Here is a 27,890-nt window from a genome sequence, read left to right on the forward strand (position 1 = left end):
TAAGTGGATGAGATAAAAACTGTTCATAATGTTATAAAGAATAATTTATTTAAGACAGTGACTCTCAAACTTCAGCATGCATCATCAGAATCTCCTAGAGGGCTTATTGAACAGATTGCTGGGCCCCTACACAGAGTTTTGCATTTAGTAGATCTAGGGTGCGGACTGAGAATCTGCATTACTAACAAGTTCCGAAAGAATGCTAATGCATTGGGTCCTGAGAACCACTAACTTAAAATTAAGTTAAAGAGCTCAGGATGGTACCTGCAAGGCGAGTACTTGGTACATGTTAACTTGCCTTACTATGCAGTACTCTTTGAACTTTGCCATGAGCAGATACAGGAGTGTGGGTCTCCCTTACTAGCTTGTAAACTTCTCAGAGAAGAGGATCCTATTTTTCACCCACATCTCTAGGACATGGCAGAGTGTCATGTCACAAAGATAGGTCCATGGAACTCTTTCAAAATTCTCTGCATACCAAGAGAGAATCGTCTCACCAAGGCTCCTCCTGGTCAAAAGGGAAAATAGGATGCATGCTAAAGAAAATCCTCCTAATTGCAACCTTCTTAGGGCTTTTACACCAAGCACCTCCTGGACATGGGTTACTTCATTCATGCACTTGACCCATGAGTTTAGGTCCCATTTCCCATACTTGGGAGTCTGGAAGGGCTAACTTGGAAATAAAAGCTAACTTGTTGTTAAAGTGCTTAGAGTCAGGACACTTTGCCAGTTGGGTACAGAGCTGCTGTGGGTTTCTGTCAGTGGCAGCTTACTACCACCACTGTTTATAACTCCAGGTACAGTCAACTGCGATATAAACAAAAGTTTTACCTGGAGGCTGACAAGTGAAAACTTTATAATTCACCTCAAATCCACAGCCACTCCTGGTTACGCATCTTCCTTGGGGCTCTTAAATCTTTTTTTTAATATTTTTTTTAGTTGCCTATGGATCTTTAATTTAATTTACTTATTCACATGTGGTGTTGAGAATCAAATCCAGAACCTCACACGTTAGGCAAGTGTTTTACCACTGAGCCACAACTCCAGCCCCTCTTGAGTCTTTTAGTTAAGAATTCCTTTTAGAATTCAAGAGTATCAAAATTAAACTAGTAGTCTTCAAATTCATCTATACAACTTTAAAAATGTATGACATGCATTCTCCCAGGGTTATGACACCGATCCTCTGTAATTCTGCCAATAATCCTAACAGCAGTGCTGTAATCCCACATTGCAGACTCTAGGGATCACAGAAGGTCATTTTTCTAGTTCCCTTGAGGTCATCTAGGGTAGTTAGGGACTTTATTTCTATCTGGTAGAATTCCAGTTTTAAAAAATTTTCCTCTTGAGAGATAAGGCTAGTGTCTCTCATTGGTTAACATCTTACTCTGCCACAAGAAGGAGGCTTATGCCTTCCTTCTTTTTTGCGTTAATCACAGATAAAATTGTTAGCTTTGTTCTTCACTTCACTTATTTCACAATACCCAAGTTTGTTGGAACTTGAGTCTTATGGGTTTGTGAGACTTTATTCTGAGTCACATGACCCTCTTCCCTCATGCATGCATGTCTTCTTAAAATCTGAGGTCCTTCAAAAGTTCACTGTATAGCCACACTGGTCTCTTTCACTTCCTTCTACTTTTCTAATACATTTGAACAGTAATACTAAAGAACTGGAATTTCATTCACATCTTGTGCTGTATTCAGTGATGTTTAATGTTTCCAGCTATGACACCCTATCACTTCTCTTTATTTGATGAAATCAGATTCCACAAAGTGCAGGGTTCATAATAGGGTCCTTTCTGCAGAGGTTCCTTCTCTCTAATGGTAAGAGCCTGATTACTATTGTACTGCTTCGATGCTGACAACTTTCTTGCCTTGTGGATGCCCCTTGACTTATAATAGAGTTATGTCATGATAAGCTCATCCTAAGTTGAAAATACACTTGATACACCTAACCTCCCAAACATCCTAGCTTAGCAACACAGTACACACTACATTATTGATTGCTCTCCTTCCTGATTGCTTGGTGGACTGGAAGCTGCTGTTCACTGCAGCTGCCCAGCATATCAAGAGAACATTGTACCATATAAAGCTAGCCCAGGAAAAGACCAAATTTGAAAAAGTAGGGTTTCTACTGAGTGCATATTGCTTTGGAACCATCATAAAGCCAAGAAAATCTGAAGCTGAACCATAGTGAGTCAGAGGCCATCTGTTTATCCTAATCCTTCCGAGCTCCTTGATGCTGATTTAGATTTTCTTCTACCTTCACCAAATCACCTTCTTTCTCAGTTACTCACTATATTATTCCTTCTAACCTGTCTGGACATCCTTTTTTTCTTTTTTTTTTCTTTTTTTTTTTTTTTTTTCCTCTAATAAGTCATCATAGAGTCTTTTTGTCAAATTGTTTCTTCCTCCTTCTTCCTGCAACTTTCCACTCTGGTACAAAGACTCGCTATGTGCCAGCAAACATCACAGTGGTCCCTTCAGCCAGAATGAGAAAGGCACCCATACCCTGCAGGTCACCACAGTGTGTTCTGATATCCTAGAATTCAAGGGGATCTCTGGTCCTCTCTGGAAATTCCCCTTCCAGGGTAGCAGGCATCAACCAACTGCCAATCTGTTCTTGCTCATTAGGAACCTCCCATAAGACTCCTGGAATGTGAATAAAGTCACCTAGTAACCACCTTCCTGGAACCCATCTCAGCTAATCTCCAAGTGGCAGTAATCCACAGTCACCTACTCCCTTCCAGAGTGTGGTCTGTGGACCAGCACCATAAACCTCACCTGCATGCTTCTGGGCCATGCAGATTCTCAGGCTCCACCCCAAAATCAAAAGCCCTCAAGATATTAACAAAGGTCCTCCTGAAAAGGACTATATGTGCAAAGAGTCTTGAAGATGTTGCTTACTCTATTTTCTCTTCTTAAGGAAGAAAAATGGGGCTGGGATTGTGGCTCAGTGATAGAGTGGTTGCCTGGAATGTGTGATGCCCTGGGTTTGATCCTCAGCACCACATATAAATAAATAAATAAATAAATGTCCATTCACAACTAAAAAAATTAATAAAAAAGGATGAAAAATGCACATAGTTCTATTAAACATGTTAAGGCAAATAGACCTGTTTAATCCAGTATTTCCCAAACTCATCTGACCAAGGAATCTATAAAATGTATTTATTTATTTAGCTAAACATCCATGATCATCTGAAAGCACATTGTTGCTGTTAACAGAAAATAGTATATTAAAAGGCTGTTTCAATGTTTAATCACCTACATTTGACAACTACAAAAACTACTTCTCTAAACCTCTTCGGCTGGCCTGTTTACCAATGACTTGTCAGTATTAATCAGGTTTAGATGTTAAGTTGCCTCCTACTTTCTTGGTTGGGGAAGTCAAGCAAAACCATGTCTCCAAAGTAGTTCATTCTACAGTCAAAAGGAAAAACGGTAGAGAGGTCGACACTAGAGCTATCAAATCCTCAGCGTGAAGCTACCTGTGATTACCTACAACTTTCTGGACATACCTTACCTCCTCTTTATTTTCTTTCATCATTTAAGAAGAAAGCCACATTCTGATTCCAGTTTACACATATTCCAGTAAATGACCCAAAATCAGCTATAAGATTTTTGTATTCACTCCTTCTTTTTAAGAATAACTGTAATAGATACCTCAGAATGAGGGGTCCCATTGTAGAGCACTCTGAGTAATCAAGCTTCATTGTTAACACCTACAGCTATACTCCTGCTTTCTATCTGAATTAAATGAGCTAACAAACTTAATTTCTTCCCTAACTTTATTCAGCCCAGCTAGAGTAAGTCACAACCCTGATTTTTTAAAAGAGGCTGCTTTCAAATATGTTAACACTGACAGATTATCTGTCTCCAGATGGAAGACCTAAAGTTAATACAGCACCCTACATTCCAAAAGCAGAGGACTAGGGGCTCAGCCAACACAAGACACATTAAGAGACCTTTTGCTGGGGTACATTTGCTACTCAAAGGGCTTTATAACCCGCGTTTCCCCAGAGCACTGTGCTCCCTCCATTCCCTCACTCCCAGGCCTCATCCCTTCCTGCACCTTCATCTGGGTACAAGATGAAACATGCATCTCTTACACATGCTTTAGCGAGCTGTGACACATGAAATTTTTCTGGTGAAAAGTGAAAAATAAAAGTAAAACTGAAGAAACAGCATAAAATCAACTATACTTCAAGCAGAATCACCTGAGACCAGCTTAGACAACTAAAGTAAGATGAGAACCCACCTAAGAAATAAAACAAATTAAATAGAAAACAGTATAAACCAAAATGATAACATAATGGGCTTTATATACTGGGCTACTAAGTAGATTTTTAAACCAAATATATTATACTTATAATCAGGAATAAAAGTTAAAACAGCCAGGCACAGTGGCACATGCCTGTAATTCTAGTGGCTAAGGAGGCTGAGGCAGGAGAATCGCAAGTTCGAAGCCAGCCTCAGCAACTTAGCAAGGTCCTAAGCACCTTAGCAAGACCCTTTCTATAAATAAAATATACAACAGGGCTGGGGATGTGGCTCAGTGGTTAAGCACCCCTGGGTTCAATTCCCAGTACCATCCCCCCACTGCAAAAAGCTACAAAGCAAGATAAAATCTCCACTCTGACCACCATCCCTATGAAGGAATATTCACAAAGAAAATGGCTACTCTTCATTACTTAAAGGATTAAGACTATGTCTACAGTCAGAAAGAAATCCAAACTCAAGTGAGCTCTGAGTATATTCATGGGTGGGGAAGAGAGAGAACTCCAGACAGGACACGGTTAAAGCTGCTGCTGGGGAGGATGAGCTTATTCATGCCCCTTCTGCTCAGTGGAGTCCATTCTGTCACTCTGCCTGCTCCGAAGAGACCTGAGTGTGGAGGAGACCCAGGAGCATGCATGGAGCCCTCCAAGAAGGAAAGGAGAGAGAGAAACCATGGAGAAAATTCAAACAGAAACAGCAGAGTGGGAAGATAGGAGGCAGTCCTTATATTTCTAAGTGTGGCCCATCCTGGATACAAATTGGGTCCTGTCCAAAGTAGAAACATTCTAATAACCTCAAAGCTCGGGGAGTCTACTTTGTGACCAATTTGCTAAAGTATTTAGGATGACTTTCTCCTGCCATTTACCTGCAAACAGTCAGTTCTGAAAACATCTACAGAAAGCAATTCAGGAAGAAATAACCCAAAGTCAAATATCAATAATTTCACTGGCTGAGTTCCCAGTAGTTGAATTTAATTGTTTGTGCACAACCAAGTTCTAGAACAGCTTCAAAAGACTGAGTGTGAGCTATGCAATGGGTTATGATATGACAGCTACATTTAATACATGACCTGAAGGCACAGGTCAATGTATTGCTAATAGATTCCAAATCCCTCCTCTACTGCAGAGTACGGTTACCGCATTTACTACTCACTGTTGGATATGCAAATTGCACATCAATTTTTAAATTTAATTTTAATTTAGTTTTTAATTTTTTAATTGGGATCCTTACATGTAAGACACTGGCTTCATTATAGCCATGAGCAAGAATTCACCCTTGTTCCCTCCCTCACAGTCCTACACTGTCCATCACATTCCTTCTGGGTTGTGCATGCCAACTCTCCAGTTGGATACAAGTCAGTGCTCCAGAGTTAGACCATGCAGAGTAACAACCCATGGGAGGAAAGGGGTTTTTAAAGATCCTTGAAATACACGTGCAATTAACTACTTTTCCACACAAATCTTTTGCTGGGGATGAGATTAAATCACTAGGACATTTGTTTTTGAGCAGTTACTAAGCTAGAATGGAAACTATTTTAAAACTCATAGATGGAAGATAAAAACTGAAAGATTGAGTCTCTTTCTTCTATGAGATATGCCCCTCTTTGGGGTAGAAGGCCTGCAGAAGCTTGTGTGTCTCACCCTTTTGAGTTTTGATAATATGTGTGTTCCTTGAAACAAAAGACCTAGAAACAAAAATAGCTTCAGGAGGTATTCAGCTGACCAAAAACTTTCCAGAAAAAAGTACATTCAGAAAGGAGACCACAATGAACAGGTAACCAAAGATTTCCTTTTACTTCTATAATATACTTGAAAGTCATGAATTAGAAGACCCTTTTAATGGGGAAAACTCAGAACACTGAACTATTACTAAAATCTTAGGCATACTTTTAACAAAGCTTTTATACCCATCTGGCTTTAAACCTATGATTTATAGATCGGGTATATGACCACGTGAATGTACTTAATGGTACTGAACTGTACATTGAAAAATGGTTAAGAGGTTAAATTTTATGTGTTTTTTTTAACCATAATTAAAAACAAAAACAAAGTTGGGTGTGGTTGTGCATGCCTGTAATCCCAGCTACTCGGGATGGGGAGGCTGGAGGATTACAAGTTTGAAGCCAGTCTGGACAATTTAATGGGGCCAGTTCTCAAAATTTCAAATAATAATAAAGACTGAGAATGTATCACAGAAGTTAACTGCCCCTGGGCTCAACAACAACAACAACCACAACAAAAAAAAAAAGGAAAGAAAAGGAAAAAAAAAGAGAGAAATAAACTTAAAAACGATATTTGATGGATTCTGAAATTCCAAATGTAGTTGCAAATGGTTATCTCCAAAACCAACTAAACCCATAACTAAAGCCTCCAGGCTGATAGTTCTGTTACAGGACTCTGCCTGTAGATCGCTGTGCCTGGTGCCACGCAGAGACTTACGACTTGTCAAACCCACTACTTCACCTCAGTGAGGTTTGTAAATGGCAATGCTAGAAGCACAACCATGAGCACATGAAGCTCCAGGAGTTAATTAGCACAACTATGTACCCGTGTTTCTTCTTACAAATGTGTACTTAAATACAGCCCAAAAGTCATTGGTACAAATAAAGCCTTGATATGAAGGTAAAAATGAGAACTGTTCCAACTTCAGAGAACAGGACTTTCCTTTTCCTGGAAAAGCACTTTCCCCCTCCACTCTCACCCACGGTTCTGAAGTACAGATTCAATGCTAACAAAAGGTTTTCAACAGCCATCCCCATGTCTTATTACTGACAAGATTTCACACACATGGGAAACGTGTTTTTGAAAAGGTTCCAATTATAAATTAATCCCATGACTCATGGCAGGCAATTCTTTTCTCACAACCCTCACTTAAGTCCTATGTATCTCAAGCTGGACAACAAACATCTCTACACAATTACTGTTCTATTCAGCATCAAGTGATACATTAAATCTTTAACCACCTTCTCTCTGACTTTCTCACACTTTTCTATGCCTGAGAGAGCAACTGCTACATCATGTGCAGAGATATTGGAAGATGCTGTACCTGTTTTCTTCAGTTGCTGGCTTTCAAATCTTTTTTTTTTTTCCTAGCAGTGCTGGGGATTGAACCCAGGGCCTTGTGCTTGTGAGGCAGGCACTCTACCAACTGAGCTATCTCCCCAGTCCTCAAATCTTTTTTTAACTACAACTCACCATGAGGAGTATATTTTATATGGTTACCCAGGTCACAAAAACATAGGTACAGGCACACAGAGTTTTAATTAACCCCTTATGCCTGCCAGGAAAGATTAAACTCTGAGCTCATCAAGTTATGCAATATGGATACAGGGCCCTATTAAATACTAGCATTGCATTAAGTCGATTCTATGATTCTCACGTTAAACTGTCAGTGAAAAAAAATGTCACTTTTTAAAAGTTACTTCGAATCTTCAAAATATTCAATAAATGAATATTTAAGAACTTAACATGTTTAAAATCAGGCTGATCTAATGACTATATACCTAGATATTCTAGGTGTGTGCCACTCAGGGAAAGGGTACAGCTAACCAATCTCAGGACACAAAACAGCAATTCAACACATGGGCTACATACACATCAAAGATTTTTAAGTAAAGTTTCTCTATAAATCGACTGTATTCTGGGTTTGCCTGAATAACCAATGCTACTAACAATCTTACCTTAAAGAAAAGACTATTTCAACAAAAGAATGGATAGATGTAATTTTCTTTGAACCAAACTGAAAGAAAAGAACATGTACTGCAGAAGTGCCTGTTCTTTTTTTATTGATGCTACAATTTTAAAAAGAGAAGAGTTTCTAAAAACTATTATAGAGGTAAGGTAATTTACATTCTACAAGTTTCCATTTTGGCTGTTTTTCATTTAGCAAAAATAACAGGAGGAAAGAGAAAAGAGATGTTAACAATAATCATAAAAACAGTATCAGAAAGCAAGACACATGTGGCAGAAAAAAATTGACTACCTACAAAGGTGGCAAGGTAAAACTAGAACCCAAAGAGTAGCAACCACTGGGCATGGGGGTGCATGCCTATAACCCCAGACACTTGGGACACTGAAGCAGGATGATCACAAGTTCAAAGACAGCCTCAGTAACTTAGTGAGGCCCTAAGCAATTTAGCTAGACCCTGTCTCTAAATATAAAAATGGCTGGGGATGTGGCTCAGTGGTTAACTGCCCCTGAGTTCCAACCCTGGTACAAAAAAAAAAAAAAAAAAAAAAAAAGTAGCAACCAAGAACTTTTATGTATCCTCAATTGCCAATAATGTTGTCTCAGAAAAGGTGTTTTTAAGAGAACCGTGAAGAATTGAAATGTAGTTCTTAAGCAAAGATTGGCAGTGCATGATATGGGAAAGTCGCTACAAACAGAGAAGGGTGGTGCACAGAGGGGACACCTGTAACCTAGGGTGTAACCTGGCATTTACTTAGCAACATTTGCCAACATACATATGTCCAGATGCTCTTCATCTTAACATGGAATTATACCCTGTGTGATAAACCCATCTAAATTGAAAATATCATAAGTCAAAAAGTGCACCGAACACACCTAAGCAGTCGGATATCATAGCTTAGCAACACAGCACATTTCCCACTGTCACTTATCCCCCAGGGATTGCTGACCAATTGGGTGCTACAGCACTGCTGCCAGCATCACAAGACAGCCTCATGTTGCATATCGCTAGCCCAGGAAAAGAGCAAAATTCAAGATTTAAAGTATAGTTTTTGCTGAAAGTGGTTTACTTTCACAGGACCATGAAGTTGAAAAATCTTGAGTCAAATCAAGTTAGGGACCGTCTATATACACACAGGCTGAATCAGTAGTAGGTACTTACCAAACATTGACATACTCCCTTTTGTCACTCACTTTTCTAAGTACATTTTGCAAATAACAATGCTTTTATTATTCATGACTATTTTTGGTGGCACAGAGAGGTCACTGCCCATGGTCATTCAGTTGGTAACTGGCAATGAACCCCTGGATGGCTGGTTCCAGCATCTGTACTTGGAATCTCTCCACCTGTGTCTTCTTCCCTGGAGAATGATGCCCTTAGTTCCTGCCCCTTTTGAAGTCTCTCTGTCTCTCCCTTTGGAAGTCAGTTTCTCTCTCTCTCTCTCTCTCTCTCTCTCTCTCTCTCTCTCTCTCTCTCTTCCTTCTTCAAACTGACCTGCATCCCAAAATCCTTCCAGTAATTTCAGAATTCATTTCTCTTGTCTGCAATCAAGACCCCCGACTGACTCATCCCAAACCCAAGTCTCCACCATACCCAGCCCCAGGACGAAGTCAGTTAACAAGGGGCAGGAGCAGAGGGAAGTAGGTGCAGGCTGGAGGTGTAGGGGCATGTGTGTCATATAAATGAGCCACGTCCTCAACTCACTTGGAAGGAATCAACAGCTCTTAGGAAATTTCTTAGTGTAAGAAGGAATGGTGGTATTTGTTGCTGTTCTTAGTTTCAGGACGGTGGGGAGTTTCACATGGTCAGCTACAGAAGTTCACAGTGTTCCACCAGAGGCTCCTGGGAAAAGCAGCTATGAGTATCATTAAGCCAGAATTTCCTGGACCCAAAATACACAGAAATTTAAGAAGTGGAAAAGTCAGGAGTGGACAATGGGAATAAACACCTCCTTTATATCCAGTCAGCTCCCTTGCTTCCCACCTTATCTCCCTCCACCTCACCCAAGGCTGGCCTTGAGGGAAGCTGGCACTGGGTTTATCTGGTCCTCAAGAGGGAGATCTGGCCCTTGGCAGATGCCATGTGAGGACAAGGGCAGGGGGCAGGGCATCCATTTCCATCTGCTGGAAGCCACAAACCAACACCAACTGCAGTGCCTGGGGGACACAGGGATGGTTGCAGACTGCAGTCCTGTTCTCCATCCCTGAACAAAGCATGGAAATTTTAAAATATATGTCCTAAAAGAAGCCTGTTCTTTCCCTCTTCCTCTTACAGAAGGTAATTTATGCAATTAAGATGATTTTTCAGGGCTGGGAATATAGCTCAGTTGGTAAAGTACTTGCCTCGCAAGCACAAGGCCCTGGGTTTAATTCCCAGCACCGCCCCCCCCCCAAAAAAAAAAAAGATGATTTTTTCAGACAGACAGACAGACACACACACACACACACACACACACACACTCACACAATTTTACATGTAATTTCTTAAGAGTCTTGGGAATCAAGGAGACTTTCTATATAGAACACAGACAACCTTTGGTCATATTTCTGACAGTTAAATTCCTCTCAAGATCAGGATCTGATTTTTGTGTACTCACTAATTTTCAGCTGCTTATTAAAACAAAAGCATATTACTAAGTCCTAGCTTCCTTTCCATCCCACACTCTGGCATCTCATTCCCAGTGCCTCTTAGGCCCCTCCTGTCAGCTGGACCACCACCCTATGTGACCTCCAAGACTTTCACCTCTTCTTTCTTCATCCTGCATACCACCTACCATCCTAATCTGTCTAGATAAGTGCTTTTGTCAATTGGTAGTGTCTGCTTAGTCTCTCACTCTGATGGCATCTGCCAAGTCCACATATAGTCTCACCTTTATTCTGTCAAAAAAAAAAAAAAAGAAAAAAATATATACACATATATATTGCAAAAAGTGGTTCCCAAATGTTAGTGCAAAGCACAATAGGGCCTCTGATATATTTTTAATAAACTAAATTCACTTCACTATAAAATTACTGAATTATGAAGAATAGTGCTCTATTCTGGTGGCACAGGAATAGGGTTTTTTTATGGTTTTATTTATTAGGTATCCCCCCAAAAGCTCATGAGTGAAACAATTCAAGAACATTCAGAGGCAAAATGATTGGGTTATGAGAGCCATAACCCAATCAGTGAGTTAATCTCCTGACAGGTATTAACTGAGTGGCAACTGTAGGCTGGTAGGGTGTGGCTGGAGGAGGTGGGTCCGTGGGGGTGAGGCTTTGGGGTGTATCTTTGGTGAGCTGAGCTTAGTCTCTCTCTCTCTGCTCCCTAATCATCAGGTGAGCTGTTTTCCTCCACCACACTCTTCCTCTATGTTGTTCTCCCTCATCTTGAGCCCCAAGGAATGCAGCTGGCTGGCTATGAACTGAGACCTCTGAAACCATGAGCTCCCAAATAAACTTTTGCTCCTTAAAATTGTTCTTGTCAGGTCTTTTGGCCACAGTAGTGAAAAAACTGACTAAAACAAGGTTATATACTAGTCAGGGAAGACTGATCTTGAACAAAACAAGTACATTCTCATTGATGTTCAAAGTAGCAGAGGAAGGAACGAGACATGGGGAGGAGGTAGATGTTGTCATCGTAAAAGAGGGTGGCCAAGGGACCTCACTGAGAGAATAGTCTTTGAATGAAGACCTGTAGTGGGTATCTGGAGAAAGAGGCCTTAAGATTGAGAAACAGAAGGTGCAAAGGCCCTGAAGAGACACCATGTCCAGTTGGATGGACAAGAAGACTAGTGGGGCCACAGGAGTGTGAGAGGACAAGACCACAGTTGAGGAAAAGACTGTCGTCTTTGTTGATAAAGCACGTTCCCTGCAATGTTAACATACTCAACAAAAAACGTCTCTACTCAACAAAAAACGTCAGAATTCTGGGCAAGTCACAGTACTGCATGTACCTCTGTTATCTAATGACAAACTCTGGTTGTTATTCTACACTTGTTCTTTGTTCTTTCATAGAATACCAGCAAGTTTAATTTTTGAGATCAAAGAACTGTCAGTAGCATAACTGCTCAGTAAAGTATTTTTAGCAAGTCTTCATTAAAACGACACTCGTGTGCGGTGTTTGATTTGAACCAGCAGATCTGTTCCATTGCTGACAATTTGCTCTCATTTCTTTCTGAGGTCTCAAAGAATAGGTAAGCCTATTTCTTAGAACTAGATCACAAATTATTAGTTTAGATGTTATGTAGCATACACAAGTTGGATAACACCACCCTTACCAAGGTAACATAGACCTGAACCTGGTAAACGGCTCAACCTCCTCTCTGATATCACCTCCACACTGAAGTTTTCCTCTTGTCCCCAAGCACAGGGAGGTAGATTCTACACTTTTGTGCTCCAGAGGTATTCTTCTTCTGTCACAGTAGCCATCACACCGTGTATTTTGTAATTTATACAACTTTGTAAAACTAACTTGTTACTATCGACATGTTCACCTCACCCACTGGTCTTCGAATCTCTGAGGACCAGTTCAGGCCTTCATTTGCTTCTATATTCTCGTGTCTAATGATGGAGGTAGATATCACTAACACTTGTGCTTCTCTTCCTCAAGGGTCTGGGAAGGATAACGCTTCCCGCATCTTAACTAAGTGAGGTCATGTAACTGGCTTGGCCAATGAAATATGAGCAGAAGTGACTCTGGGCAGAGCACTTAAAAGTCCATGTGAAATTCTCCACTCTTTCTTCACCTGCCACAGTTACTCTGAAAGAAGATGTGGACATGGAAATGTCATAAGATAGAAGCAGAACTGGCACCTGGAGGACAGCTACCCTGGACAGCACCCTACACAAAGTGTTCTCTTTGTAAGCAAGAAATAAACTTTTTTGTTGTGTTCAGCTATAAAGATTTTTGGTCTCATTCTAGCAAAACCTAGACTATCAGATAGTAGGTGCCCAAAAAAGGCTTTAGAAGAAATAAAGGTATCAGAAAAGGTATAGATAGGTGACTGTAGTGGACAGCTGTGTGGTCTGTGTCAGACGGGTGCTCCATCACAGGATGCTGCCTGCAGTGAAGGAAAGAATTAACAAAAACATTAGTCCACTTCACTTGGTCTTAGGGTTAGCCTTGTATTCCCAAAGCTAATTGCTTAAATAGAAGTCCCCATGTTTATTACAGTCATTAAGAAATGAAACTGGTTTTGAATTTCACAATCTTACTTCTCACTGCAGCAATACTTTCCTGTGTGTATCCTTTATCCAAGGCAGAAGTCCCTGTTTAAAACAAGTAGGTCTGAAAATATAAAGCTAATTAGCAGTCAGTACATCTGTACACTTTCCGTTCCCTAATGCACAACAATTGGAGAGTGGCTCTCAAGCCCCTACTACAATTCCTCTTCATAGGGATTTGAGAAGTTAAACAGTCTTGGAAAAATTTAAGAGAGAGGTTGGGTTGGGAGAGGGTTTCTGGAAGAGTATTAATAGGCAAAGGTGGCCTTCAGCAATCCAAACTCCTACAAAGGGCATCCAGCACCCTGTCACAGATGAAACAGAGCCCTCAGCCAAGGCCAGGTAAACTGACAGGTGCAAGAGTGAAGAAATGGGAGGGCGTGCGGTTAGACAATGAGCGCACACAACAGGATGCACTGACTCAGAGAAGAGGCATGGGAGAAGAGCCCGCCAGAAAGGCCTTCAGGGAAGAGCATGGGGAAACAGGAATGGCAAAGCCCAAGGAGATGAAACGCAAAGTGAAGAGGGGCTCACCCAAGGGAAGTGAGTAACGAGGTGAATCTTCAAACACCAGAAGAAAGGCTCATGAGAGATATCTCAGGTCTGAACCAGAGCAGGAGATGCTAAGAACAGAAAGGGCTTCCCTCCCAGGTAGGCGGCTAGGGACAATTTTCATTCTAGCCCGGAGGTGAAAACAAGCTAGATTTTGCAAGAACCATCCTTTTTTTTTTTTTTTTGCAGGTGAACCATCCTTTTTTTTTTTTTTTTTTTTTTTTTTTTTTTTTTTTTTTTTCCAGGTGGTGGGGTACCTATCAGGGATTAAATTCAAGGGTACTTGACCACTGAGTCAAATCTCCAGTCCTGTTTTGTATTTTATTTAGAGACGGGGGCTCACTGGGTTGCTTAGCCCCTCACTTTTGCTGAGGCTGGCTTTGAACTCAGATCCCAAGCCTCTGGGATTACAGACGTGCACCACGGTGCCTGGCACAAGAACCATTCTTGCTCCAGGTCTGAGACAGGAAAAGGCAGTCTGTGTGACCAGGAGCCCACTGCCACCCTCCTCCACACAGAGCTCCTCTCTATTCCCCAACCAGGACACAGACTCTCCCACCAGGGCTGCTGTGCTAGAACCCCTCTCCTCTTCCCTGGTCACAAGTGATGCTCAAGCACGGTCACTTCCAGGAAGACTTTATCTAGAAAGGCTCCACCCCTTTCCTGGCACATCTTGGTCCCTCCCCTCTGTGTTCCCAGTAGCTTGTCTTCTCTGTGTATCCAGCTTGACCAGAGAAATGACCAGAAAGAAGGGAAAATGAAGCAAAACCACAGGATCCGCATGCATTAAACCTGAACAACGTGATTCATCATGATTTGCCTTGAATGTATGAAGTCACACCCTGGACTCGCTCACACATCCAGGTTGATACATAAACATACAAAAACCCAGAAAGAGGGAGTAAAATCTTCCAGAAATGAGTTTTTCTCATAGAGAACTCTTCTTCTTAAAAAAAAAAAAAAAACTGTAACAGGGCTGGGGCTGTCGCTCAGTGGCAGAGTGCTTGCCTAGCATGTGTGAGGCACTGGATTTGCTCCTCAGCACCACATCAAAATAAAGAAAGAAAATAAAGGTATAAAAATACAATAACATTATAAAAATAAAAAATAACTATAACAACAGAAAATGTGTTTGTCCTCAAATGTTCCATTTCTTAAGACAAGGTATCTAGCCTTTACTATCCTTGTATTACCCACAAAAGCTGAGAAGTTGTTTCAACCTGGTATGACATTTCAATCTAAAAGGAACTGATAGTCATATAAAATTGCTAACTGTGAACCTGCTTCATGGTGAGATTAGTATAGAAGATGATTTGGCTGAGCACCAAAATCATGAAATATGTTTTTTATCTCACTGACACACCCATCATTGGCACCACAGGCAAAGGAACCAAAGGTGTAATTATTCTATTCAACCATTTGTTACCTTGTGAATACAGTTTTGGCAGGCATTTCAGAACATGCTCAATATACTGTGTCAAAAATTAGCAAGATCAAAGTACCACATCAAGGTTTTAGAACTCCTGTGTACAGGCTAACAAAGCTCAGGTGCCTGAGAAAAAGGCAGGGGCCGAAAAAGAAACCAGGCAAAGGCACGCAAATCCCTCATTAACTGCTTCTCCGATTCTGAATCCTACCCATCCAAGGCTCTGCACAGGAATGGCACTCAGGTCTGTCCTACACAATCGGCTTCTGACCAGAGATCCAGGGACCTCTCAGGACCCTCCATGGGTCCGAGCATCACTTTCAAGGTCAGGCCCTTCCCTTTCCTCTCTTCCTTACCTTAACCATGCCCAATGTCCATTCCATTCATTTGCTTCTTCACACCATGATGACACCTTCTATCATCACATTTTCCAGCACTGCTCTTACCTGGGCTCCTGTACCAACCAAAAGTTCTCTCAGAAAAGAGCCTATCAAAGATGTGTGGGCAAGGTTCACACACCCACTGGGATGTGCTGCTGCACATGGGGGACTTTCACAGCTTATAAAATGTTCAACAGCTGGAGGCAGAGGAACAAGGGGGAGATGGAACGCCACTGGAGGCTGAGATGGCTGAAGGGGTTGCCTAGTGGGATCTGCTGTAATAGCTGTTCAGTCACCACCTACACCCTAGGGAGGAGGAGGAGAACCTCTCTCCTCCTGGCTCCCACTGACTGAACCCAGACCAAAGCCAGAGGACAAGGGAATCCCAGGTATCAGAGTCCACAGAGGCAGCCTCCAAGGTGCAGACTAGAACAGAGATGTGCAGAGCCTGCATGGGATGGACAGTGATCAGCACAGGGGCCACAGGCCCTCTATGTTCCAAATGCTCATTTTTTTAAATTGTTTAAAACAATAATTTGTTGTAACCTTCTCCCTCAGAAACTCTTTAAAATTTCCAGAATGAAAAATTCTACCTTCTATAGGATGAGTAGGGTCCAAATTAAACTTCCAGGTTGCGCTCTTAGGCATCTTGTCTTTCTGCTACAAAGTTAATTATGATGCAGCAGCAGCATCCTGACAGCTGGCCATGTGATCAGAGAGTCCTACTGAGCATCCTCTATGTAACTAGGTGGAAACCACCTCTGCTTCACGGATGCTGACTTGACAGACTAACAGGATGCAGAAGCAAAGCAGGAAAACTCAAGTCACTTGCCTCTGCATCCACAAGAGAAAGAAATACCTACCTTATTCTAGAGTTGGGAAAACAGAGAAATAAGAATGTGTGCAGGAGCACTTTGTAAATGAAAGTATTATGCAAACGAGAGCAGTGTGAATACCCAATGACTGATAAGTTGAATTTGCTGAGGATATTATAATTTTAATCTCATTTAAGATATCAAGGTAGACTAGAATAGGTCTAGGAGGCATTTTTTCCTTAAGGAATTATGTGCCAAAAGCCATGCTTTTGGCTTTTTTTTTTTTTTTTTTTTTTTTTTTTTTTTTGTCGAATGCTTTGACAGGTGCCATTTCAAAATTTGTGATAAACTTATAAAGGTAGAGGAAAGAAAATACTGATGCTAATTTTAGGCTAAGAAGTAGCTCTCACTGACAAGAAATAGCAATAAAGCCTCTTCTCTAAAAGGAGAAAAAACCACCTGGGAAGGTCTCTGACAGTCACGACAAGGGGAATGCCACCAAGTTCTCTTCTGATACTTTGCCCAGAATTCAGTTTATAACCAAATGACTTAATTTTCTAGAAACAGATTTAGAGATATGTTCTTTTCATGTTTTTGATGTGACAGATTCTTGTTTTAATCAGATTTCTCTTGCATCTTCAAATGCTCCTTCTGCTAGTACATTATCTTCTTCCCCAACCAAAGTGATGTAGTGAATATTTGTCTAAGATGTGCCCAAAGTGCTCTGCAGTTTGAGTAGACATCTCAATGTAGAAAGACCACTATTCTGACATTGGTCAGAAGAGGCTTCTTGCAAAAAATAAAAATGAATTTCCTATCCACTATTGATTTCCATGATAGAATATAAGTATCCATCTTAGAAACAGGGACTCAGATAGGTTGTTTGACTTCCTCTGGATCACGCAGTCATTAAGTGACAAACTTATAGAAGAATATTCTCTCTACTATACTACAGCTTAATTGTATTTTAATGAATTGGAAGAGGCATCAGACTTCCCTAATCTCCAAAAGTTTCCCTCACACCTACTCTTCTCTAATTAAAAACAAAAATGTGTACAAAAGATTTCATAGCTATATATAAATCCACAGAACACTATGATGAGACAGCATTTGCAGTGTTTGCTCACTGTAGTCAACTCATGGAGAGGTCCAGCAAGCAGAGATAAGCTGCTCACTTCCCTGAATAGCAACATAAGAGTAAAACAAACTCAGCCAGCACCAAAGGCGCAAGTGTTGGGCAATCACAAGTATTTGCATGTTCACTCCGTAACAGCTACAGGCAAATGATTTGACAAGGTCAAGTTCAACCGGAGAAAACCACCAATGGGGCTATAGTTTAAGTTGCTAGACCAGTTAGAGAGAAAAAAAAAAAATACAGGAAGACAACTAACAACAACGCAAAAAACCTGGTTTTCAGGAGTCCAACTTTAGTTAAGACTCGTTTTACCTAATGAGAAATCCTGAATTATGCTTTCTCTACAGACAATGCAAATGGTACAAAATGAAAAGAAATGTCCCATGAACAGAGCAGATAAAATACAAAAAGGATTAACTGAGTCACAGGAGGGAAGATCTGCCTACTCACCACACAAATTACAGTGACTCAAGAGCAAGTCTATTGTACATTTTATGGAAGTTATTGGGAAGTCAAACTTAAATTTTACTTACTTTAAAAAAACACACACACAACCTATGAGGAAACCAATAATAAATCACACACACACACATTTTTAACTTCCCAATTAGAATTTGGTTTCTTCCATCTTCAACATTACTCTATAGCTCTTTCACCTTTTGTAGGAAAAATTTAATCTCCCCTGACATTTAAATCATTACCTAAGTGATATCAATGTTCATATAAATTGTTAATAGTCTTAATTTGCATTTTCATACATCTATAAATTAATAGGGATTTGTTTGTATGCACCATTTTAAAACTTCGGTATTTTTATAAATTATGCAGCTACATTTTTAAAAATGAAAACAAGGTTTACTATAGTTCTTTTATTCTAAGGCACCAATAATTTTAAGACATGCCATCAATTTAACAATAGCTTTACAAGGGAGAATAGAACTCCTTTGAATGAACACATCTACTCTAAGATGCATCCCAAATACAAAAGTGTTAAAATGAAGAGAAAAAAAAAAAAAAAAAAAGTACTGTAATCAACGCATTAATTATTTAGAGAAGGGATACAAAAGATTTGTAGTTAGATGGCTCCATTTGGAGCTAGATGTCCTGGGTTCATATTTTGGATCCTCTGCTTCTTTGGTGATCTTAGACAACTTACTTAGTCCCTCTGTGCAATGAGACAATCTGTCACATCGGGCTGTGTTACTAGGATGGAGTTACTGTTCTTAAGGTACTCTGAACAACCAACAGGATAAATGTTATATAAGGACTTATTAAATAACACCACCACTGACCAGGGCTCATAGAAACATCTGCTACACTCAGAGGTGAACAATTTCCAACTCAACAAACTGATAAAATATTTTAATTCAATAAAATATTTACAACAGAATGAGTACTTATGTCAAAATTTTACAATTAGTTTAGATAAATGGTAAATTTATTATATAACCATGGTCTTGGGTGGAGAGAAGATTTTTAAACCAGAGGTCTGTGTGGCCCAGGCTTTGGAACATCCTCAAGCCACCTGAAATGAGAAGCAAAACTGTGTCTGCATGTGTGTTTTTTCTGCAGTGCTATCTCCTGATTCCTAAAAGTTCCTAAAAAAAAAAGATCCATTCACTTCAGTAATCATGCCATATTCAACAGTAAATAAAGATATTAGTATATTCTAAGTTATTTCATTTAATTATAAATGGGTTCAGTGACTTTGACAGGTAGGTACACTCTGATTTCCTGATAAGAAATTTCTCTCTTTCTCCCCCTCACCTTTTTTTTTTTCTTTTGAAACGACGTCTCATTCTGTTGACTTTCTCCAACTCCTGAGCTGAAGAGATCCTCCTGCCTCCACCTCCCCTGTAGCTAGAAGTACAAGCACATCCCACTGTACCCAGCTTCAGAAACATAAATCCTGGGTCACAAGAAACTCATTCTCCCTCTTCTTTCAGTTTTTCATACAGGCCAGAAAAGCAGTTTCCTTGTTTTATAACTCTCTAAGGAGATCATGGAATATGGAGCTGGAAACAAGTGTTTTGCCATGAGTCAACCCCAACCTTTGAGCCTCTTGCAGATTGGCTGGTATGCTGGGAGATGACTGACAGCTGCCCAACTCAAACTGCTGCCAACACCTGTAGGTAATGAGCGCCTGGTCCTGGAAGCCACCACTGCAGACACTGGCAAGAAAACAAATTATGTTTTACACCAAGACTTGCCATGTTCTGTGTGTCCACTGTTTCAATATGCTACAGGTTACTGTGTCAGTGTTAGATGCCTGGTATTGGGGAAAGGCCATGGTCTCTGGAGCCAGGCCATCCTGGGCTCCATTCCCACTCTACTGTTTCCTAGCTGGGTGGCCACGGCAGTGTTCTCGACCTCTCTGGATCGTCATTTCCTCATAAGTGAAAACAACTCCTCCTTTTTGGACACTATGGAGGTTTGAATCTGATAAAAGACCTGCCACAACAGCACCTGTGGACTTTCCCCTCTCCACACCCATTTATGAATGGTTGAATGTAGAAATATGGGCCACAAAAAGTTAAATTGGTGAGCTGAATTATTTTGTGTTCACATAAAATCTTACAACTTCTAACAAACTACTTCCAAAATACATATCATTACCGGAATTACCAGTATTCCTAACAAGGGTTGTTATGTAATATTGAGTCAAGAATTTTTAAAAAATCACAAGCACTCAAAGTCATTACCAGTGACTTAGCTCCTACCTTTATAACTATTTTTAGCTATACAAGTTACAGATTACTGCCAAGCCAATTTAAGAGACAGTGCAAGTGTGAAACTCAGCCTATTTTGTTATGGTACTAGGACTCAAGACACCAACTAAAATATGCAGTATGTGCTAGAAAATCACTTTTTTAAAAAATGGAATTTGACATTGCATACCAAAGTAAAAAACAAATTGTGCCTAGATTTCCATAAACACATTTATGAGAGTTCATTTGCCAAGCATCTGGACAGGGAAGGAAAAATTTAAGCTCCAATGTACCTAACACTTTATCTACATTGTCTCTATTCTTGGGAAAGCTGGCCTGAGGTGTACCTCACTACAGAGGAAGAACCAGAGGCTCCTGGAGTTCAGGGCTTAACTCTTGCAAGAAGACAGAGTAGTGGCACTGGGTGTCAAAACCAGTTCCCCAGCCATGTCATGCTCTTTTCCTCCCATCTAATCTTGCACCCAAAGTCTGTTGGGGTTGGGAGATAGGGAAGACATAAATGAAGCATTACCTTGTCACTGAATTTCTTTGCTAGAATTCAATGAAAGTAAAATAGAATAAATAAATCTACAGTTTGGTTTCCTCCTTCCCAAATACTTTTGGAGGTTTGACATTTATAGAGTTTTATAGCTGGCCCTCTATATTGTGCATCTGCAAATTCAACAAATCACGAATCAAAAAATAGTTGGGGGGAAATAAAAAACCATGTACAGACTCAATATAGTAAAACAACTACTTACCTAGTATCAACATTGCATTAGCTGTCATAAGTAATCTAAAGATGATTTAAAGTACAAGGGAAGATGATGCAGGTTATATGCAGATAGAATGCCCTTTCACATAAGGGACCTGAGCATCTGTGAAGTTGGAATCCATGGGAAGTCCTAGAACAAATCTCCCTCAAAAACTGAGGAATGATCCTACTTTCTCTGTCGCCATGATTAATAGTCTTATGGCACCCAGGTTCAAGCTGGTAGTTGGTCAGCAATCGGAGGCAGCAATGCCAATGTTTCTAAGTTCATCACATGTTCCTATATCTGATCTGACTCCCTTCCCTGGCAGATGTGGGCCTCCTATAACGGCACTTATCTTCTCAGAGCCTACCAAGAGCAGATAAGAAAGAGGTACGCTGGGCCACTTCACAAGGTTTTTGGATTGACCTTATCGGGGTGAACCTGGATGATTTTTGCTGACACACTGAACAATATTTTTAATTTTGGTAAATATTAGTGTGGGTATAAAGTGTGCCCCAAAGCCCGACATGTTGAATGCTTTGTCCCTAACACAGCCGTGTTCAGAGGTAGAGATTCAGGAAAGTGAGTGGGTCATGAGAGCTCGGACCTCACCGGCAGTTGACCTCACTGGCCACTGATAATTGAATGGACTACTGGGAGGTGGTGGAGGCTCTGGGAGGTAGGACCTTGTTGAAGGGAGTGAGTCCCTGATGGCATGCCCCTGGGGGCTCTATCTTTTCCTCCAGCACCATCCTCTCACTTTCCCAGCTGTCAGGAGCTGAGTGGCTTTCCTCTGCTATGCCCTTTTGCCATGATGTTCTGCCTTACCTCAGACATGAAACAATGAAACCACCCAAACATGGACTGAAACCTCTGAAACTGTGAGCCAAAATATATCTTTCCTACTTTAAGTTGTTTTTCTCAGGTATTTGTCACAGTGAGGAAAAACTGACAAACACCATTTGTTATCGTTCACCTCTAACCACAATGTTTGTCCCCACTCCTCTTGCCCCACACCCAACGGAAGAGCCTCTCGGTGTGTTCAAATGAATGAAAGTTAAAGGCTGGCATGGAGAGCATTCAGTGACCACCTTCAGAGTGGTTAGGCAATATGAGCAGGTGTTATAAGGCTATAGGAGTTTTAAGTAAATAAAACCTTTGTCCTCAGAGCATTTGAGGAAAACTTAGACAGTCAATTCAGAGCATGGATTGGTCTCTGTGCAACCAGGCTTCCTGGAATCAAACTTCCCTTCCCACACACTCTGGGATCTTCAGCAAGTTACATCTGTGTTTCAGTTTCCACATCTGTAGAATGCAAATATCAGCATCTAACTCATAAGCTTGTAAGAGTTAAATTATCAGAACATGCATCGTACATTATTAAGTCCTATGATGTGTTACCAACAGACTTCAATTTACATACAAAGAATGAACAAGATGCTTTGCCTGGAAGCTATGTGTTTAAAATGAGTATGAATTGAGCATCCTGCTATAACGTGGAGCAATACATATTTCTCAATCAGCGAAGTCAAGTTTCCGGCAGAGGAGGGTGTTTAGTCTGACCCACAGCACTCCAGCTGGACAGAGGAAGGGGTTACTTTGTTCCTCTTTGAGAGGGAATCACAGGGGAAAGTGACTTTATATGAAATAAGAGAGCCTCATTCGGAGGGCTGCCAGCACTTCTGCCCAGTCTCTCCACTTTGAAAAGTCACTGCTTAGCGCAGGATGGTTAAAGAGAAGGGGTCGAGGAGTGGAAGACCGCCACCCTTTCTGAGGTCTATCCAAAGACTGACGATCATCCGGAGAACTGTGGTGAAGTCAATATGGCACAACTGCGAATCACTCTGGCCGCTGTAAATCAAACGGATTTCAAGATGATGAAGACAGAGGTAGAGCCGGCCGGAGACATCACAGCAGCAAAGACCAAAATAAGTCAGGCCCGGTATTTTGGCAGTATATATAGAAAGAGGGAAGGGTTATTAATAGCTATTTTATTGGGGGCAGGGGGACACCATTCTTAGAAATAGCCTGAATAGAAGGATTAAAAAAAAATGAATGAATTAAGGTGAAGAGTTAAAACCAAAGTAAAGATAATGCAGCAAGAGAGACAGAAGTTAGGAAAAAATGAAATGTTTTCAGTAAAAAAACAATCCATGCTCTTTAGAAAAATGGCTCACTTTGGGGCTGGAGCAGGAAATAGAAAAGATAAGCCTAGAATATCTCCTGCCAGAAAGTTCTCCAAATCTACTGAGGTCATATAAAAAGTATATAGGACACAAGGACAAACAGAGCACTAAAAAGAATATTTACTACAATGAACTAAAACCAATATATTAAGATCTATAAATTCTTAAAGATACTTAGAAAAGTTTAGTTTTCAATGGAAGTTGTTAGGGCCACAAATCATTACTCTGAAAATTTCATAAAGGGAAAATAAATCTTTCCTCTGTCTTTCCTGCACAATCTGAATTTGAGGAGACTCAAATAATTCATGAGGGAAAGTTCTTTATATACAACATTTCAATAATAAATGCCAAGGTAGGATGAATTTAGAATTTCACCATTTTGTGCTCCCTAATGAAATGAATATTCCACAACCATTTATAAGGCTAAAATCATTAGATAACGGTGGAAAGAAAAGGGAACACTACCTGAACCCACTAATCAATCTTTTTTTTTTAATCCTGACCCCCAATACTAGGGACTGAACCAAGAGGCACTCTGTCACTGAGCTGCATCCCCAGTCCTATCTATCTATCTATCTATCTATCTATCTATCTATCTATCTATCTATCAGGACAAGATCCCACTAAGTTGCCCAGGTTTGCCTTAAACCTGCAACCCTCTGCCTCAGCCTCCTGAGTCACTAGTGCTGCCCTGCCTAACCTGCTATTCAATCTTAATTTCTCAAAAATAGAGACATGCAGACATCACGTGTCTCACAATGTGATACGATGGATTTTACACAGCAACACTCATGAAAGATACTTACTTGTCTTTGAGCCTGAATCTGATCAAGGCTCCATAGCTAACTGCCACATTGTTGGGAATGTGAAGAATAGAAGAACAAGGTAAATGACACCACAAGCAAACCATCAACTGAAGGAGTGGGACATTGCACTGGACAAACCACCTACTCACTCCTGCAAATCGATGGCATGAAAAAGGAAGGGTGGGGACTGTAATAACATAGTTTAAAAGTCTAAGGAGCAAATGTGACACAAGGACCTCATTTAGTTCCTGATTCCCACAATTACAGGTAGAAAAACCATATTTGAGAAAATTTAAATATGGGAATTACACTAAAGAATTGTTAAAATTCTTAGGTATGCAAAAGGAACAGAAGTTTTTTGTTATTGTTTCACGTTTAAAATATCCCTACTGAAGATATAAACTGAAACATTAGTAAGTGAGATGACACTATGTTTAGGATTTTGCTTTCAAATATACCAGACCCAGCCCCTGCAAAAAAAAAAAAAAAAAAGTCAGGATGGGGGAAATAAATGAAACATGATGGGTAAAAGTTAATAACTGTTGAAACTTGAGGGTTTATTATGCCATTCTCTTATATATTCCATTATATAATATTTTTAAATAATTAACTGTAGCTCTGTGATAGAACATTTGCCAAGCATGTGTGAAGCCCTGGGTTCAATTACAATTACTGCAAAAAAGAAAGAAAGAAAAGATTAAAGGGTTTTAGCGGGAATTCAAGTTGTACCTTACTTGCCACTGAGGTTTAAGGGGTGGCAGGGACCTCCACAAAGCAAAACTTAGTTTTTGGCTCACTTGTCCTAAAGAGGTGCAGCGTCTTAACCAGTAGGCACCATGAATTCAATACTATTAGAAGTGACTGACCTGAGGAACCACGTAACTGCTGTATCAACCAAATGACAGCTCACTTTGTCCCAATAAGAGATAATCTACAGTGCAACTGGGTGGAGCAACACAACCTACAAAGAACTGAACTGATGTCAGATTGTCCAAATTTGTGGGAGCCCAAGGCAACATGGATAAAAGCCAAACATATTCCTAATTGAGAATTTGGTCAATACAAGAATTAAAAACTTCACCAACTTGTGTAATTCACAGAGTTCCTCCTTTACCAGTTGTAAAAATGTTCTGTTAACATGTCCCTGGATTCACTCAGCTCCACTGGACACAAGGCACCAGCCAACCAGTCTAAAACATATCGTATCTGCTTTTCTCTTTCTTTCAAACCCTTTCTATTACGAACTGAAAGTTTGTGGCTCCCACAAAATTCTTAAGTTGCTCATATTGGCCTTATATTGAGACCCAAATCCCCAATTTGATGGTATTTGGAGATGGGGACTTTGGAAGTATTTTGAATTAAATTAAATAGTGAGGGTGAGGCCCTCGTGATACAGTTAGTGGCCTTGCAAGAGGAGAAAAGAGAGATGTCTCTCCCTCCAAATAACCAAGAAAGGACACAGAAGCACATAGCAAGAAAGTGGCCATCTGCAAGCAGGAAGAGAGTCCTTGCCAGAAACCTAATCAGCCTGCACACTGATCTTCAACTTACAGCCTCCAGAACTGTGAGAAAATAAATTTATGTTGTTTAGGCCACCCAGTCCATGCTATTTTGTTATGGCAACCCAAGTTGCCTAATACAGGTACACAGTTCACTTGTTTTTCTCTTTCTTTCAAACTCTTTCCTAACACTCTGATGGCAAAGGTTCCAACATCACAAAAGTAGTTCAAAGTAAAAAGAGGAGGAAATTGTTGAAAATCATGGGTTTCCAATAATGGAAAATTTGACAATCTTCCCCCAATTAAGAAAATGGATGTTCATTTGCTTAAGTCCCAAGAAAGAACTAACATGGAACTAAAATTAAAGAAGGGTTAATAAAGTATATATTATTCAAAGTAATTTAGACAATAAGAGTAGATATGTATATTGGCAAGCCACACATCATCCCAGGCAGTGAGAAACGGAAGTGTCTATGTAGATGAATGCTACAGATCTATTTATACAGAAACGCTCAGCAATTCTTGTTGCAGATTGCCTGGCTGCCCTCAAGTCTTCAGAATTCTGTGCCATGAAAAAGTAACTGTCAAGGATAATAGGAACACAATTTGACCTACTTTTCCCTAGATTCTTGCAAAGTCTATAACTCTGGTTCTTGTGTTTATTTAGCTACCATGTCTTGGGAACACATTTCCTTGCTTTCTTTGCAGGTAATTCTATGTGCCACATGTTAAGGTCATTGATGGGCAGTTCCAAAAACTCTCCTGGTCACCTACTTTAAGAATGTCCAATTACACACAGCTAATCCTCAGAACATCATCCTTCTGAAAAAAACACCTAGGAAAGGAAGAGTGTGACCTAGAGAAGCTCGAAGACCTGCATCAGTTCTGACTCTTCCCCACCCAAAAGTACCACACCAACACAAATGCCCCAGAACCCTCAAGTTTCCACAAACCCGAAATGCAAGAGCTAAAAGTATCCCACTAAGATCTTTTTAAAATGGACAACCAAGATTTCACGTTTTAAATTACAGTGCCAAATCATGTTCACTGTTGCAACTTCTCAGTGAAGACTACTTAATGATGAGGAATTCCTACAAACAGTAGGACCCACCAAAGGTGCTCCCCTTGTGAGCAAAGAAGTCTTACATTCAGCCTGCCCAGTATCCAGAAACCCTGCTGGGGCCTCCTGAGTGGCTTAAAGATCCTGAAGGATAATCGGTAGAGCTTTCTCACCTCTATGCCAAACATGTCTGACCTGCTCAGGTCATTAGATGCACTTAGCACACAATGAGGGGCACTCCTTGACGGAGTAATCATATTTGAACACACCATCAGTAAGTCAATATTTAAGATTCCTGGGGGCGTGCACCCTCTGTTCAAGGGGATGTCCGGAGTACTAAGTGCTAGAGAGGCCGGAAGCTAGGATCTATAAGATCATCCAGGAACTTTCAACTCCTGGATCTCTCCCTCTGCCATGGGGGAACGCCAGAGCCAGTCCCTATGCCCACAGCTTGCAACGGGATGTCCAAACCAAGTACACACGTCGCATGCGTCCTGCCAACTGGGATCCCACTGGTGGGGCCTGAGGCTTACTGTCGGATAGGGCTGGCTGGCTGCTAGACACCGGACACCTGCAGCTTCCCCTCTGAGAAGAAGCAAACAGACCTTCCGGCGATGTCCGAGTTCAGCAACCTAAATCCAGATGCCTTTTGGTTAAGTCAGGTGCATCTGGGGTGGGGAAGCTGTCGTTCACCTAAGGGAACTCCCCAAACCCACCGTCCCGGGCTCCTCTTCAGCGCAGTCCGGCAGAAAGAAGCCCCTTCCGCCGTCTCCCCAACTTCCAGGCGACCCCCATAATCGCCCGGAGGGTGGGCGCGGGCTCCACGTGCGCGCCGCCGGTGCCCCATCCCTGACCCAGACCACTCACCCGACCCCCGGCGGCGCTCCGCTTTCTCCGCAGCGTGAGCCCGCTCCGCAGCAGTGCTGGCAGGTCCCTCAGCCGCGGCCGCAGCGACGCCGGCGGTTGCTCGCGCTCCTGCTCGCGGGCGCTGGGGCTGCGGCGTAGAGCGCTGTCCGCCGCCGCGACCGCCGCGGCCAGGGCCGGGTTCTCGCACGGCGGCTGCATCTTGACGGAGCCCACCGCCATCCTCATGCCCTCACGGCGGCTGCGGCGCCGGCGGCTCCTCTCCACCGAGCTCGCCTCCGCGCGCCTTCGCCAAGCAGCGAGAGGGCGCGACTGCGGCTCCCGAGCAGGGCGCGCTGCCAGCCGCTGCCCATTGGCGCGCGCCTCGGCCCCCGCGAGGCTCAGCCCCGTGCACCTCCCCCTCCCGCCCAGGTGCGCCCCGCCCCGCCCCGTCCCGCCCCGCCCCGCCCTCTCCGGCTGCTCACCTCCGCCTGAAGCCCTGGCCCCTCAGACACTCCCACCCGGTGCTCGAACGGAGGAGGAGTCCGCGGGAAA

General features: G+C 41.5%; 1 protein-coding gene across 2 annotated transcripts in view; it reads right to left on the minus strand.

The window, feature by feature from the left end:
• The window catches only part of Rapgef5 (Rap guanine nucleotide exchange factor 5), a 230,673-nt gene extending 203,034 nt beyond the window's left edge, over nt 1-27,639 (minus strand). For both annotated transcript variants that reach the window (XM_047562082.1, XM_047562081.1), the window contains exon 1: nt 27,360-27,639. In XM_047562082.1, coding sequence (XP_047418038.1) covers nt 27,360-27,584 — 225 coding nt within the window. In that variant the 5' untranslated portion in view covers nt 27,585-27,639. The remainder of the gene's footprint in view (nt 1-27,359) is intronic.
• Between the last annotated feature and the right edge of the window lie 251 nt (nt 27,640-27,890).

Source organism: Sciurus carolinensis, chromosome 8 (genome assembly GCF_902686445.1).
Source record: "Sciurus carolinensis chromosome 8, mSciCar1.2, whole genome shotgun sequence".
In the NCBI taxonomy this organism is placed as follows: Eukaryota; Metazoa; Chordata; class Mammalia; order Rodentia; family Sciuridae; genus Sciurus; species Sciurus carolinensis.